The sequence below is a fragment of the Trachurus japonicus genome, chromosome 3 (assembly GCF_045865225.1).
Source record: "Trachurus japonicus isolate A0001 chromosome 3, Traja_1.0".
In the NCBI taxonomy this organism is placed as follows: Eukaryota; Metazoa; Chordata; class Actinopteri; order Carangiformes; family Carangidae; genus Trachurus; species Trachurus japonicus.
In genome coordinates this window covers 11,254,656-11,272,056 of record NC_140909.1, presented here as the reverse complement: position 1 = coordinate 11,272,056, position 17,401 = coordinate 11,254,656, and the positions used below count along the sequence as shown (strand labels likewise).

Sequence of the window (17,401 nt, the reverse complement as noted above, 5' to 3'; positions counted from 1 at the left end):
GAGACAGAACCGATATGATGGATGTGGCCTGGGGCCTATACGCTCGCTCTGCGTCTGCGGTGGCCTCATCCACACATCAGCCACAGGGAGGGCGGGGGGTGGACGCAGGAGGGAGGGGGGGTAGGAGGGCAGAGATACAAACCAGACCAGCCATTTTCCCCGTTCCGCTCATAAATATTTGTGTGGCTGATTTATAAACAGTGGAGCAAGAGAGGAGATCAAAGTGAACTGTAACGCTTATGTAAAAGTGAGGCTTTTTCACGACACTGCCCTACACACCATTCTCATACCTATTAAAGACAAAGCTATATATCACAAGGCATATTGGCAAGAGTACCGAATAGCCACTCACACTTTAGGGCTCGGTCTTCCCCCACTTGCGAGTGCAGTTCTTATAGCACCACCCTCCAAGGTTCTCAAACACTAGTTAAAGGCCATCAATATGTGTTATAGCTAAAACTCAACCTGCTCTCAGCCTGTGTGGACTCCCCTGAGGTCAGTGGCTTCCTAGATGGATTTTAAATGGCTGTAGTAATGCCAGGCAGCCATATTAAATGCAATGAAGAGTTACCATGCCCTGGTTGTGGTGGAATAGTGTTCGTCACAGTAGACAGCTGCACATGCTGATTCAGCCAACCAGCTGGTCAGACGCAACACAAAGAACAAGTCTCCTGTATGGCAAAACGGCGGGATTAAGGTGGAGTGGGGCAGTGTGTGGACACTGTATATATGCATTTGTCTTCTGGAGTAGAGCACTGGCTTTGCATAACTTCATCTGTCCAAGCAGTGACAGAGACAGACGCACAGATTCACAGCTGTACTGTAGCACTGCAGGCCCACTAGGAGCAGAGCAGACATTCCACACCTACAAGCAGTGTTTACCCTGTGCCCCCCCCCACCCTAAGTCATATACACGTGCATACGCACATATATCTCCCGTCCAACCCCGACACCCACCCCCACCACTACCATTCATTCCCTGCCTGGGTGCAAATGTGGGGGAGCAAGAGGTGCACTCTTCTGCCTCTGGCCGTCTTCCTGATTAATAACAGTTATAGCTGGCAGATGCAGAGGAGTGCCACAAAGATGGCTGTTCGTTGACCTCTGTGGGAGGGAGAATAGCATGGGTAATGGGAGAGAAAAGAAGGCCTTTTTCAATGGAGATTCCCTCCTTTGTCCAGCAGCAGGACAGGGTGTGCTCAGTGTGGTTAGGCCTGGGAGAGTTGCTGCTAAACAGCCTGCCTCTCTGTCAGTCTGTCTGTGTGTGAGTGCCCGGAGACATCTGGTTCTCTAGCTGTGGGAACACAGTGGCATTATTTTTTTAGGCACTTCACCTAAAGCTTACATAACACCATTCCAGGTATGCATGTGCTTTTTTTTTGCATGGCAGAATGGATATTTTTATAATTGGTTTCTGTATTATTATATACAGTAGCAACACTTTGAGAGAGTTCCTTTTGTGCTGTATAATAGTCTGTCTGTGCAGTCACTGCAAAACTGGAGAATATAGATCAGTTTATGTAGCACATATGAGGTAGGCTACTCCTTTATCCTATATGTTGCTCTTCCTCTCCCTAATTTCTGTAAATGCATTGTATATGGTGAGTCTGATCAGGTAGTCAGGCATTGTAGGAGGGTTGGAGAGAGAGTAGACTGCAGATTGTTTTACCCCTGGTGTGTCTGAGTTTCTGTGCAGGGAGTTCAAAGTCCTGCTGAACATCAGAGGACTGATGCTGAGTGAAGCTGACTAGCTGCAGCCTGTGGTCTGGGAAGGGTTACTGAATTATTACTGATGGTTTCAGGGGTAACTGTCCGACCACAGGACTGGGGAATATTAATCATTTATTTGATTGTCCGCATGTGCTGATTAATCAATTTGAGTAGGATCTGCAGGATTAACTACCCTATTTTTCCCCCTGTAAGAACAGATAAGAGATAAGACTTTAAAATATCATATTCCATTTATCATTTATTTTTAGGTCCCTGCTGATGAGGGTGAAATAAAAACTGAGGTGAGATTAGGCAGAACAGCAACAAGGGAAAGTGTTGGGGGAGGAGGATAAGAGAAAGAGGGATAAGGAGCAAAAAAAAATCCCTTAACTGCAGATTTGAGTATTTCAAAAGATGTGGGAAAAGATACAGCTTTGTATTTCTTCAAACATGGCACAGAAAACCAAGTTGTGCAGCTGGGAGTGAGAGAGCGGAGAGAAAAGGGGGGTGGAGAGACAAGAGGAACAGGAAGTTGATGGGAAAGTGATAGCTGTCTCCACCTGGAGTGTAGTCTGAGCTGTGTGTTAAGAGGGAAGGCAAAGCAAGGGAAAGGAGGGAGCTGCTGCAGTTGACTCCTCTCCTGTGCTCTGGTTTAGGTAAGTTTGGCTCTAATACCAAGTATAGCTTGTTAAACTGATCCAACAATGGCACTATTCCTGTTTACCCCACTCACTATCTATTCAGTCTATAAATTCTCAATCTGCCAACTGTTTAATGTGTTATGTCATGTGGTAATGCCTTTGATTCCAACATGCCTCCGTTTGTAAATACAAGAGGCACTCAAAAGGCTGTGGTTTCTTTACAAGCATGGCGCCCCCGGCGCTTTGGTTGGGAATGCACTGAGAGGGAGAAGGATTAAAAGAGTAAGGGAGGGAGTGAGAGGTGGTTAGAAACTGTATACACTTCCCGTTGCTCTTCTGCCAACCCCTCTCCCTGCTGCCTCTGGTTGCGCAGGCAGAGAGTGAGAAATGTGAGAGGGAGGAGTATATCCTCTCTCCTGGCTGAACACAGCACCGTAATTATGCACTTTTCAGCAGGTTTTACCTTTAACACTTTCCTCCCGGGGTTGAGATTAGTGCTCACCATGCTTGATTTACTGCACAATTACTGAACAAGAGCTCTATCTAATCAATAAACAGGAAGGGGAAAAGTGGTAGGCTTTGAAGTATAGTTTGAGATTTTTTGCACGATTGAGCTGTGTATATGGTGTAGCCAGTAAGGGCAGCTTGGCAGCAATGCCAGCCTGTGAAATATCTATTATATCAGGCACGCCTCTTTGCTTTACCAGCTCTCTAAGCCTCTTTACAGTGCTCAACTACTGGAGTGGAAAATGACATCTTTTTTTCTGACCATTGCTTAACACAGAGGTCAGCAACAAATTGTCTAATAAGGACATTCCTCCAAAACATTAGATTAAAATCACAAGGTGTCCTATAAAATTAGGGTTTAATAACTTATGTGCACAAGTTACATGGGAAGGGATACAAAGCACTCTTGTGTGGTAGCTCGCTATGCCCTGTATTAGATGTCCCCAAACAGGCAGCCAGCACGGTGACCTCCATGATGACACTTTGCTAATGGCATGAACAGTTATTTTGGGAAGCTCTAGTGACTGGCTATCACAAGTCTTTCTGGGGCTTTGTGAGGCTTTTTGCCAGCGTGGCCAAAGCAATAGGCCTCTTCCAATTAGTCTGGTCTGTGTTTGATTTTTAGTGATGACAACTATATCTCAGCTGCAATTATGCTGCTCTGGAAATGATGAGGGTTTAGGTTATTGATCCTAAATTGATTTCACTGATCAATGAGCACTTTTGTTTCTCTTTTATGGAAAGTGGAGTTATGTTTTTTTCTTTGGCTAATGAGTAAAGAAGCCAGTGTTAGCACGGTCCATATGTATTAGTGATAGAGTTGGCTATGCTCATGGGAAGAAGGGGGGCACTGCACGGAGCACCATTTTTCAACACAAGTGCATTATCTCCCTGTGGGCATAGGTCAAAGGCTACTATGGGTCTTGTGAAGAAGAAAAAAAAATCAAAGTTTGGTCCTTATGAGGGAGAGACCACAGCTGTGACATTGTGCATTTTGGTTATAGCAACGTTATTTAAAAAAAAAAAAGTAATAAAGACTTACAGATTTCTAACAGAAGATTGAACAGGAAGATTCAGAGGATATGGGTATTTTTATTTCATATTTGTATTGTTTTTTAATATCATCTGACAGAAGCAGGTTTGTTTTTCATATCACTTGCATTGTTTAGCTTTTTATTTCTAGTTTGTTCTCCATATCAAAAGTGAAATGTCAGGGTTTCAGTCATTAAGTTGCAGCTTTTCAGTTTCCTGGTATAGAGGAGCTGACAGGTGAAACCAGTGGGTGTTTGGTGTATGAATTGCTTGAAGAACCCTCAACAGCAGTTCCACTCCAACAAGGTACTTCATGTTCCACATATAGACCTACTCTGTATATTCACCTCCACTCAACCCCACTCATTAATTTTCATTTTAAGAAGAGGACCTCTCAAAGGCCATGTTGCTCCTTTTGTCAGTGCAATGCTGCTAATAAAGATAGCTGTGTAAGACTGGGTTAAATATTGACACTGGCTGAGCACATCATCACTGTTCTTAATTAGCTGGTGTCTCTAGCGAACTCGTGTGAGGGCAGTGCACGAACAACTAAACATTTCCCCTTATGAGATCTCCCACACCCGCTCCCCAAAACACACTTCTATGAATTTTACATAAAAAAGGATACAGGATAGTGAGAAAACATACAGCGTTAAAGCTATCACAGCCTTATTGCGTAGCCTGAAGCAGCAACCAATTATGTGGTAATGAAATATTTACACTACCAAACTGAGAACGCCAGGGGTGAAAGCTAGATAATACAAGCCGGAGGAGACTGTATTCTGTGTCTCCTCTCTGCCGTTACGTCAGCGAAAAGGTGGAACAGGAGATCAACTAATGACAATAGGCTTAGAAGCAAGAGCGTGGGCAGACCTGCAGTTCAGTAAGCATGGCTTTTGGTCAACCCTACCGCTGTGGGCACATTTAAGGGCTTTTTTTCTGGGTCATAGAAGCCAGGAACGTAGGAAGGGGACACATAATCGCAACACTGACACTCTAGAAAACCACAGCTGACATGTTAAGTTTTACCTCTGGAGTCCTTTTGACTTCTGATGGCTACTCCCGCACAATGATATGGCAATGAATCTGCATTCACAGCATAGTGTGATGTTTGTTCTCGAGGACTAATTGTGTTTGGGTAATGTTCCTGCTCTGAATTTAATTCTCACTGACTGCATTAATCATTACAAGTGGTGTTTGCCTGTATCTTAATCCAACAACCCCCCCCCCCAATGCCCCGACTCACTGTCCCGCTCACTCTTATTGGGCTCGTTCCCCTCTGCCCTCGCCAAACTGTTTTTCATCCTTCGTCTCCATCTAAGAAGCTTTTTGCTGCTCAGATTCCGAGTTGGTCTACAAGGCAAGGCCGCGATGCTATTGTCTGACTGGCAAGTGACAAATGAGAGGCAGTGAGGTGTCTGAGACTCCTGTCAGCTGTGTGGGTACAGGCTACACATCAATGGCCTACAGTACAGCCGAGTCCACTTCTGCATAGCTCTGTTCAGACAGCTCGTATTGTGCCTTTCATGAATTTGTTCAAGCAGATTCTGTTTGATTGATAGCTTTAGGTGTCTTTAGTCGGCCTAACTTCATTACAGGAAGCATGTGAAAAGGCTGTATACTTAAACATGTAAAGCCTGGAGTCATGTTAGATGAGATTCAGATTGAAGTCTTCTGTGTCTGTCCAATGTCACAGCCAGAAGACAGCGAGTGGTTTGTAGTGTAATGCCAGTGTAATGGCCTGTGGGTGCAGTTGTCTCTGTCTGCTTATGAAGCATATTGAGATACTGTGTTGGAGATTTGTGAAGTTAGGTTGGCGCTGTTGGAGTTGCAAGTGTGTGTGTGTGTGTGTATTTTCCACGAACCTGTTTGTTTCATATCTCCTTTACTTAAGTATCAGTCTAGCCTTGGTTTCACACAGAAGTTCCTGCTCTTTGTTATTTGTTTTCCTGCTGCCACTATCACAGCTAAAAGATTTGTTACATCCCAAAACCTGTTCTCTCTCTTCCCCAATGTCATGACTTCTTATTGTGACTAAAGTTAGCGCAACACTGGTTCAGTGGACTAGTATTCACTCAAAATCTCATCTCAACCTGTTCAGCCTGCTTTGTGCTTCCTGTTTTTTTGTTTTGTTTTTTCCAATGAAAATCAAAAAAAATGTTCTTCCCTCTACAAGTAATTATTGTCACCACTGTCCAAAATGGAGGGTTGTTATGTTGACACAGTACTGTGAGTAATGGAGAGAAGGGCCAGGGCAGGTCCTGATTTGCCCCCATTCAGCTTCCAGATGGTACCTTGCCAGTACACATGTCATCAAGTGGCTGTAACAGTTGTTTGGGTACCCCCACGGCTCCACCCTGCCCTCGCCTCCTGCAGGCAAACTTATTGTACTGCAATTTTGGCAAGCTCCTCCCAGTATGGCTTTCATAAAAGCACCAGGAGGTTAAGCTGTTAATTAGCTACTGAAAGAGGAGGCCAACAGCTTGCTGTTAATTTGCTTTACTCTTTTTTTTCTTTTTTTTTTCTTATTTGGGGATTGACATCATATCCTGCCTGCTTTGGAGTCATTGCTGTATGTCACAAATGCAGAACCGAGCTCATTAAGACGGGGGGTGAAATGTGTTTATCTGGCTTAGAAGTGCACATTATGTATGTATAGTCATGCTTATCCAAATGTTCTTAATGAGAGAGACCCTGGACGCCAGTGTGGGGCTCCTGTGGATATAGGCCCAGGCTCGTTATCACCACACAGGACATTGATCTCTCTACCGCCCGCTTGCTTATCCTCCCCCTCCACCCCTTTCAAAGACAGTGACTCGCACATGAATTATGTGGACACATTGATCAGCTGATTGAGAGCTATTGTTTAGAGCCCTGGGTCATTATTGAAGGAGGGATTACCCAGCTCTTGTTTTGTGCGTGTGTATGGGAGAGTGTATTACTCAGCTCCTTGTCACAGCACATACTCCCTTTAGCTCACCTTAGACTTGCAATGGCTACACAAATGTGCACACATACACACACAGAGAGCACATACAGCAGCCTACACAATCAACATGGCCCAAATGACTGCCTGCATTGATTGCCTTCCCTCTGCAATTATGTTCCCATTGTTTACTTTCTAGCATCTTACTCATTCAAACGGAATTCAATAATTATTGCTTTATTTAATGTTAAAGTAAGTAAGAGTGGTGGGTGTGGAATACCAGCAGCTGTATTGTCTTTAAGTGTCTCTATGACCGTGCTCAGGCTACTTTGTTTCATGGGTCTGTGTTAAGTCATCCTCTCCAAGGACACCTACAGTGATCCATCTTTACCTTACTGCCCTCCCTTGCTACGCAGAGGTCCATTTTGCTTCTCTCTTCCCTTCCAGAGACAAATATACAGCCTGTTTTTATTCACTGGTAGCGATGGATCACTGCTACAGCAAAGCAATAGAGGAAGCAACTTACCACATTATGGGCTCTGAGGCAGAGGGACAGAATGGGGTGGAGGGGTAGCAGGGATTGGGAGCAGTAAAGGGGAGGAAAGGACACGGATGGAGTGAGGTTCAGGAGGCAGTAGGTATAGACAGTTTGTGCCTGGAATACGCAGCCCCCTTAAGCCACAACCTAACTTTTCGGCATGTTGCAGCATGCAGTGGCTAATTCAAAGCAGCCACCACACTTGGCACCCAGTGGGGCCTCTGTGGTTGGAGCTGTTGTTCGTACCGCTGGCAGACAGGGAATCACTGGCCAAACTGCAAGCACTCGCTGACTCCAGTCACTCTGCTTTGCTTTGCTAAATAACCTGCGTACATTCCAGGGGAATCCCAGAGTGCAGATTTATGAGAATCAAGTCCCCGACAAATCTCTGCACATGTAGAAAAACACTGCTGCTGTGAAGAAAGGGGTCATTACTGTACATTGAATTATTTTCATTCTCCAGAATTTAACACCAAACTTAATCCTCATTAAAATAATCGGTTTTAAAATTTAGTTTAATCCTGATTTATAACTTTCAGAATTAGGCAGCAATTGGACAATTTAGATTTTCTCTTCTGGATGCAACAGGATAGCAAAAAATATATAAATGAGAAAATGTACACACTAAATATATATATGTGCTATAGCTGTTCATGTGTAATGAGACACAAAGGTGTTTTCTTCTCCCTTTGGCCATAGTTCATGTTTCAGCCCAGCAGGCACATTACATTGTCTCCCTTCAGAGAGAAATACAGTTACCTCATTCATTATAATTTCTGCCATGACATCACTGTTTCTGAAGAACAAAGGTGCTGCTTTACTCATTCTAACACGTCTCAAGCCAGGAACTAGTTTGTACATTTTCATGTCAGGTGATAGAGAAAACCCTCCCGTCTGATTTCGGTGGACGCTGTCTTCTGATCTGTATCAGCGTACAGGCCAGATCTACTGCGGTGCATGGCTTCAGGTGTGAATTGAAGTTTTGCAACCTGTGTAAACCTCCCATGAAGAACACATTGAACACACGCTCACACACACAAACGTGCACACACACACACAGCTTTTAGTGCCGAGAATCAGCGAGACAATTACAAAGCAATATCCAGGCTGATACTCACTGGCTCTCTCACAGAGGGAATTTGGCAGCTCTCTTAGAATTGATAGCTATTTAGCTCACAGATCGTCATCTGTTTTAATGCATTAATTTTGTATTAACAGCACTGCCAAATTTAATGGTGGAAATTAGGGTATGATCATAATGGTATGTGGCTGTGAGTGTGTGTGAATCTGTGTGTATATGCGTGAATGTCTGCGTGTACAATTCTGATATTCTTTACATTTGTACGTGTGTTTTGCGCGTCGATGCTGCATTATTCGGCTCCATTGGGAGCTATTCTTTGGAATTACTGGCTCTCTGTCTCCCTTCCACCCTTCCAGTAATACCCACCTCCATCTTGTGTGAATTGGACTCTCTCAGCAACCACACTGTTTTGTGTTAAAGGTGCACTTTTACTTTGCATTTAAGTGGATGGAAATGCAGATGTATGCAGTGCTCTGGGTGGGTGGTGAAACCGATACAGGCGTGTGTTGCCCACTCAGAGAGCAAGGTGCACTGTGGAGTTGTGAGAGAGAGGATGGGGTGGTGCCCACACCGCCCCTGCCCCTCTTTACCTGAAAAAGCACAGAGCACTGCTTCAGCCTCCACAGAAAGAGACAAGGTGCTCCATCAAAGAGAGAGGCTTGAAAAACTATGATTGCATTTTTAAACTCTGAAAACCACTGTGGTATTTAACAAAGCTTAGAACTGGGCTTCCAGCAGGAAAAAAAAACAACTAATTAAAGGTGATCTGTCAGGGTAATTGTTTTAAAAAAATAGATAATTTAGTATCACAAACTCTGTCTCATAAAGTCTCTGTTTAAGAAAATTTCTTGAATGGATTTCTTTGCATCTTTTGTGTAAAACACTTGAAGATAACCACAAAATGACTGATGTATTTTAAAACATCTTTAAGGTTCCTACAATCAATGTACCTTTGTGATCTTATCTGTTGAATCAGACCACACACAGTAAATCCTCATGCACACCGCATGTCACCCTGTTGAGTACATCACTGCATTCTAGGCGGTCACACGCTTGTACTATCTCTTATATGACTGCTGCAAATTCCCAGACAGTTCAGTGGTATTGAATCCATGCCACTGACCCAGCCAGTTTCCTCCCATTATGCTCCACAGCTCCCCTTCTGTCGGGGCCTTGATAGGGCGCTTAGAAACCCCAGAGCCTGGCCGACCAACTCCTCCCGGCTCAACATGACTTTTTCATTAAGCCGCCAAATTCCTGCACTCCAGTTGGAGGTGATTTATCAACTAGGGGCTTCATTGCAGGTTCATAGGAAACAGACATAGGCCCTGTCTCGTGCATTATTATGTTTCACATTCAAAGCGTGTGTGTGTGTGTGTGTGTGTGTGTGTGTGTGTGTGTGTGTGTGTGTGTGTGTGTGTGTGTGTGTGTGTGTGTTGGTGTGTGCACGCATCTGTGTGTGGAGGGGGGAAGGAGACAGACTGTGTCCATACTGTGTTTATGCCCTTAGATATTATCCCAGTGGTCTCTCACATGGATAATTCCTCAGGAATCCAGTGAGAATCCATATTGGAGAAAATCTGTGCATGTGATGATCAGAGGGTTGTTGTTTTCATGGGTCTCTTTATCCTCAACCAGAAACTAAGGTGTTATTTTGCCTCTGAATGACCTGGGACCCACCTCACTGATCACTCGTCATTGGTTTGATCTTTTACCTTGTTCACTGGCTCTAAAATACCCCCAGACTACCTTGGGTCATGGCCAGTGCAGAGATGGTGAAAGTTGTGGTTTACAGGTGTAACCGTTTGACTTTGTAGACAGAGCTACAAGCACTGGGGCAGACCAGCTTTGGCCCTGTTAAGGCCATCTTCCTGGCCAGTCAGGTTTATTGTGAATTATGGCTGATTCTGGGGCAGGCAGTCTCGGGTTCACTCCTATATAAACCCTGTGGTTTTTATGGGAAACTATAAAACTCCCAGAATTTTTTTTTCTACCCCCTGAGACTGTCTTTGAAGTTTCGGTCAGGTGCTGTCATTTTTTTTAAAACTTGTCTTCTTGTAGATTTTTGCAGCCTTGAGTCATTTGCGGCAAGAACTCTCTTTTTTTTAATGCAAGACATCTGCTGTGACTAAGAGTAGTTTGCATGATGGATTTGGTGCTATCTATAACTGAATCTGTCTCTCAGGTTTCCCTCTACCTTAGTTCTGATGCAATATTTGTGCACAGAGGAAAAAGGAGGAGAAGGAGGAGGGCTCCCACAATATCCCGCAACACCTATTCATGACATCATGGATGGCTTAAAACGAGGCGAGAAAGGAGAGCACACAGAGACACACAGCCTTTTACAATCACCTAATAACTCTATTACTCTGAGCTGTGGGGCTCACAAAAAGGAGGAAAAAAAAAACTCCTATTCCTTTTCCTGGAAGCGGTGTCTTAATGCACATTTTAGGTGTAGAAGTGAGAAATATGAAACCAAAGAGAATGAAATACAATAGCTCAGAAAACCCCATAGCAATATTACAATATTGCCAGAAAATTAAACATTAGGAGAAGGGGACATGAGCATTTTAGGGAGGCATAATATTGTTATGACTTTTTTTTTCGCCAGCCTGTCAACACCTGATTTGGCTGTAATGTGGTTAAATGTCTAATGTTTCCATTGCTTTTACATTTTACAGCCAGGCAAACAAGGCACCCAGTGCAGGAGAGGACAGTTCAGTTTCTTCTTGATGAGTGATTCAGTTTTCTGAACCTTTTAGGTGTAAGCCTGAAGTAAATGACCGCAGGGAAATTTATACTCTGATCCCAAAATACTGAGTAGACCCGACTTTAATTACAATTACAAGCTTTCAGCACTGTTGATGATGTGAATAATTAGCTTCTTCTTACTGTAGGTTAATTTCCACGTGCATCTTACCTTGTTAGAGATGGCCTTAATAAGCATAATTGTCATCACAATTTACATGCACGTATTAAAAAGCTTTTTAAGTGTCTATGTTCATCAAATGACTTTTTTGTGAACGTATTAGAGTGTACAATTAGTTTGTTGTTGTCTCAGCATGTCTCACAGGAGATATGGGAGCCAAGGGGATTAGAGTAAAAGGAGGAAAACTTTTGGTGATTGACATTGATTGTAGCCACAGAAATCCACAGCAAGACGGCAGAGTTTGATATAGAAGAAGCACATGACAGATCTGACGCAAGTGGCCATACTGAGTCTGGGGCTTTTATTATAAACATGCAGAAACCATCAGTGTGATGCTTTAGGGTAATGGTCAATAACTGTGTTGCTCACACCAGGCCCAGCCATATTGTGTTGGCCTTGCATCATTGATTGAGCCATGCAGGAGGTAATTAGACTGGAGCTCTGTGGTGTGACAAGAGGTTGTGGTGGTATGGTGTCACTACAGGGTGTTACAGGCATGTTGTGACACTACGGAGGGTGGCCTGGAGACTGGACTAGGCCTGCTGTTGATTCTTGGAGGAAGTGCTGGGGTTGACAGGTCAATACTGGTGCTGATTTCCTGTCCTCTGAAGGTTGTCCTCCTGTTGCGGAATGTTCCAGTTTCTCTCAGAATGTGCTCAATCCCCCTCCTGTCTCACCACTGGCTGACTTTGCTTCCCTTTCTCTATGAGAGAGCCAGGATTTAACTCGCCATGATCAATATTTAGTATCCCATGCGTGAAACAGGCAGATGTTTGGAGTTTCCTTTTCAGAGACGAGAGGCTTCTGTTGAGTGAAGGGGATCAATGCTCCCTTCCGTCTGTGAGGCTGTAGACCCTCAGCTTCTGAAGGGTGGCTGATGCGATTCCTGCCCACCCTCGGGCCCCTGAGATTTGCGTGCCTCCCAGGCCTCTCCTGTCCTGTTAGCCCACTGATACAGACACTCACACAGGCAAAGTGCGCAGTCCAAACAGTTGTCCTGAAGTGGAAGAGGTCTGGATGTTAAACAACAGGGCTGTGATTGGGAATTGATTTGTTCATTTGCCAACTGTGTGAGTGAAAGTGAGTCGGTAGTGCCTAGCCAGCTCTCTGCCATCTACAATAACCTCTTTCTCTCTCTTTTCTTCTTTCTCTCTGCTTCTTTCTTTCTCTATCTCTCGCTCTCTTTCTCTCTCTCTCTCCCTCTCCATCCCCTCCCACAGCACCTGCAGCAGCACGAAAACGCGGTGGAGGGTGATGCCTGCTACTACCATTGTGTGCTGTGTAACTACTCGACCAAGGCCAAGCTCAACCTGATCCAGCATGTGCGCTCCATGAAGCACCAGCGCAGCGAGAGCCTCAGGAAGCTGCAGCGCTTGCAGAAGGGCCTGCCGGAGGAAGAGGAGGACCTCAGTTCCATCTTCACCATTCGCAAATGCCCTTCTTCAGATACAGGTCAGAACCTGCCCCTGTGGCCCTATTTAGTATCTCTTGTGTCTCCTTTTCTTTGTTTTTCTCTCTCGATCTCTTTACCAATGTCACTCTGTCTCTTGCACACAAACACACAACCTCTCGCACAACTGAGACACTCTCTGCCTCATTTGTCAGAATTTGGCATCGGAACTGGCAACTTGCTTTCCTCTTGATATCCCTCTCCATAGAATCTGCATAATTAATGGATAGCATCTATTTGGAAAAGACAACAAAATCCTTTTTGTGTAGGGTTTAGTGTTATTATTGTTGTTGTACTGTTTGTTGTTTTTGTTTCAAAAGAAGTGGCACAGTCATAAGTGAAATTCATGTGAAATACTCAAATGTAGATCACACATTTTAAATAGGGAGAACACTACATGGCACGTTGCCAGGTATTTTTGGAATAATTTTAGGTGTAAATATCATTTCCACAAAATATTCCTGCAGGCCCTGCGTCCTGCACTGCTAACAGGAGCTGTCGTTTTTGGCCATTAAAAACATATTGAGACAGAGCATTAAAGCCAGAGGAGGAGGAGTTGAACAACTGCAGCAGCTGCAACAACAACAAGAACACCACAAAACAGACACAGCTACAACAACAGTAGCAGGTCTGAAACAAAGTGCTTTGACTGCTCATTTATTATGGACTGATTAGGAATAGTGAGCTGTGGTCAATTAACACTCTTTCTTAGCAGAGATTTGGTTTTCTAATCACTTTAACTCCTGTGCCCTGACAAAGGGGCTCTATTGTGTGTCCCTCCAAGAGGGAACTATTACTTCCCTCGCACACATACTTGCTGTCTGTGTTATGTAGGGGGGAAAAAGGCCAGCCTGTGAAGATGCTTTGTTCCAAGGAGGCAGGGATAATGAAGCCAGCGGCCGGGAAATTGCGCAAAAGGCAGTCACAGATCTGAAGCAAATCATTAGAGAACATATTTAGCTGAGCAATTAGGGACAATTAAGCTTTCTGCTCGCTGCACTCCAAATATGTTAATGACTACAGTACAGTGGACAAGCGAACATGCGAAGGCAAGAGGGGAAGGGCCATTTAGGTTAAAAGGGTTGGGGGTTGGGAATTTCCTTTTTTGTGTTCAGACAGGAGGAGCTGTGCTGTTTGCAAATAAATGTGTTTATCGGCCTGTTTTTTGTTTCTTTTTTAACCTTTGATGTGCTAGATGCCTATGTTTGTGCCAGGGTGAGAGATCTGAGCCTCAGGTTTGGTAATGGGCCTCTGCCGTAGGGCTGTGTGTGGGCAGTATCATTGCACATACACACACATGCACGTGTAGACAGTGGTTACTCCCCTGCAGAGCTCAATCAAATTCCAATAACCCTCACATACTCAAGCAGACCGCAAGTATCTAACAAAATATTAATGAAACTGAATTTTAGCTGGTATTCAGTGCGCTTGAGATTTGATGTCTTTATAGTATGATTGTGTGTTTTGATGATGCTTCATTATCAGGATTGGTGTTAATGCCTTTCTATTGTTGCCTTTAATCTAGGGACTATTTGACTGCTGTGTAATATAATTTGTTTTTGAGTTACTAATTATGAGCCTTCATCAGGAAAATTCATTGTGTTCTTAGAACAAGCTGCAGACAGATAAGCTTTTAAAAACAAAATCCATGATCATGACTCAGTATAATTTAGGTCTTAGTCATTGTTTTCCATCCAACACATCTACATTTGTTTCTTTTTAAAGTGAGTTAAATAAAATGAAGTGTGTAAAAAAAAAAAAACAGAAAGAAAAAAGGAAAGAAAAGAAATGTGTTGACCGAGCATCTTGATCAAATTATCTCAATAATGATCATACCTAGGCGTCTTTAATCATTAACTCTGAAATTGCTGACTCCACACCCCTCACTTCTACCATTTCACACCCCAGATGCCTCAACTGCGCCAGTCCACCTCATAGCCCCACCCCTGCAATAAGGGCTGAAACTCTTCCCTCCTTGTGTAATATTTAATTTCCTCTTCACTAGCTCTTCTGTGGCACGGGGCTCTTTTTTGTGGTTAAGGCATAGTTGCTAAAGTGTGGAACATTCCCTGGCTTGTTAAAACAAAGTTGCCCCTGGATTTCTGGGTCACCTAGACAATAATTCCCTCCCTGCTGCTGTTCTGTGATCCTGTAAGTGCTTCTCTGCCATCAAACACATGACAACATTACACAGAAAGGAGGTGCAAAGCAGTAGGACGACAAAATGCCTTTATAAAAATCTCTTGATTTCAGACAATAGTGTCCTTGTGCTGCAATCTTTACATGAAGTTGACTGATACCCATTGGTGACAATAATAGAATGATCTGGTATGTTTTACACTTTACATTTCATAGCTTTGCATGTTAATGCTGCTGATGAGCATGCAGCAAACATAGACTTGATTGGTGCCACATCTCCTCTGGGCTGAATGTCCGAGGAGAGCAACGACAGCAGAAATGAGGTTTCTTTCCAATTAGACTAACACAGGGATAACAGGCCTCCATTGTTTTAATTCTCATACTGAAAATGTGCTGCTTAGGCATGTTGCTCCGTGGGCCCCGCCTCCATTTGTCTTCTTTAACCCTTTATCTATGGGGAGAGAAAGAAGGCCTCAGAGGGACACCAGACCCACACAGCCCAGCGTTGACTTCAGCCATTGCTCGGTCTGCAACACTGTTGTCTTCTAATTTTACGGATGGCAGGTCGTTATGAGATGGCAGGTGTGCACAAAAAATAGAAAAGAGGCATGTATGTGACATAGAAGGCAGGAATGAAATGTTTAAACTCCCATAAAGCGTTGACTGGTGAGGACAGCGGGTCTGACAGCATGAGGACAGAATATGTTTTAGCTTTAGAGGTTATAGAGAAGAAGTAAAACTTAGTGTCATGTTGATGTCAGGTATATGGGTTAATGGTGACTGCTGAGTGCTGACAAGTGTCATTGTAAAGCATAAGGGTGTGTGTGTGTGAGAGAGAGGCCAGCACTGTACACGAAGAATATGAGAAAATATTCAAGAATAAATGTAGAGGAAGTGGGGGAAACGAGTTTTGGGAGCTTGCGTGTGTGCACTACTGTGACACTTGAGCGTATGATGACCCTATTTCATATGAATGATGTTCACCAGGGCATATAACTCAATGACACATTGAGGTTTCTCATTTCTTAACATTTAATCGACTAAAGTTATTTTTTGAGCACAGAACAGAATGAGATCATGCCTTTTAAAAAGGGCAGAGTTAAATTGCACTGAAGGGTGGATGCCCTTCTGCAAGAAATGTTTGCTTTGTTGTGTATGTGAGAGAGAAAGAGAGAGCAGGAGAGAGAACATTTTATAAGGCTAAAATATTAGTATTTTTCAGTGGTGGCATATGTGTGTGTGTTTGTATGTATGTGTATGGAGGAAGCAGAGATGGAGAACAAACGTGGCTGACAGTGTGGATTAGCTCCTGCTGTAAATCTGCCTCAGTCACAGATGGCAGGCCCTTGATCGCTGGGCTGTGACGGCTTGGCTCTCATCGCAGGAGGAAATCCCTGTCTGTGAGCCTAGAAGGCTGGGAAGGAGAAGGCTGGGGCTGGGGCCGCCTGGGCAGCCACCAGTCATTGTCTCCCGTCTGTTTAGACATAGAGGCCTGGGTATTCAAGGGCGAAGACTGGTTTGGGGAGGGGTTATCTTACTTTGACTCTGCAGTTGTTTCATCCACCACACCGTGAGAGCTTGTAAGTGGAACTTAAGCCCCCAGTTTAGATCAGCATTACTTTTAATGACCAGTTTGAGAAACTGGGCAGGGGAGCTGTGTGCATTATTAAATGGAAATGAGACGAAAGGATGCATACAAATTACTGCATAATAGTGGTATCCAATATGAGATCCATTGCTTGTTTCGCTAAAAGGGGTGCGCTGTCAGGGTCACACACCTAATAGCAAGGCCTGTCCTGACAACAGAGGCATTTCTCTTCTCTCCCCACATGCCTCCCTCTCCCCCCCTTCCTCATGCATAATTCTTGAGACAATCTAAAAAAGCAGGAAAATGGACTGTGACATGGAGAAATACGCTAATGAAGCAAATAGGGGAAAGTCACTCATATTTTCAGGTTTGCACAACACCTTGCAGCTCGTTCTAAAATTCAATGATTTTTAGGCAGGATGTGTCCTCTATGCTGTCAAACCTACTTTACCAGATGTCTAATATGCGTTATATTGGACCATGTCTTCACATTTGTGTTTCGTCCTTTTCCTCCAACTGCTTTTTGCAACACATTAACAGGGCTTTACCCTCCACTGCCAACATACTTAAGGTATGTGCATATCCAGTGGCTAAGCTAAAGCTGTTAAAGCCAGGTAAAATCAGAGGTGAGCCAGACCATGCTCTGATGGCATGCAAAGGCCATAGTCCTAGCCTCTGCCCCCCCACAGGCAAGAGCAAAACAGACGATAGCCATTTCTGGAATGTCCTCCTTTATTCATGCTTGTTAAAATGCAAAGTAAACCTTTCCAGAAACAGGATATTGTAGCCCCTAACCACCAGACCCTTTCTACATGCCACATTATGGCCAATCTGAAAGTAAGTTGTATAGACAGACACTG

The 17,401-nt window shown here is 43.9% G+C and overlaps 1 protein-coding gene across 9 annotated transcripts in view; it reads left to right on the top strand.

Moving 5' to 3' along the window:
* Positions 1–17,401, top strand: part of zfhx3b (zinc finger homeobox 3b) — a 327,377-nt gene that overhangs the window by 253,566 nt on the left and 56,410 nt on the right. For all 9 annotated transcript variants that reach the window (XM_085761295.1, XM_085761312.1, XM_085761304.1 and 6 more), the window contains one exon: positions 12,585–12,816. In XM_085761295.1, coding sequence (XP_085617421.1) covers positions 12,585–12,816 — 232 coding nt within the window. The remainder of the gene's footprint in view (positions 1–12,584; positions 12,817–17,401) is intronic.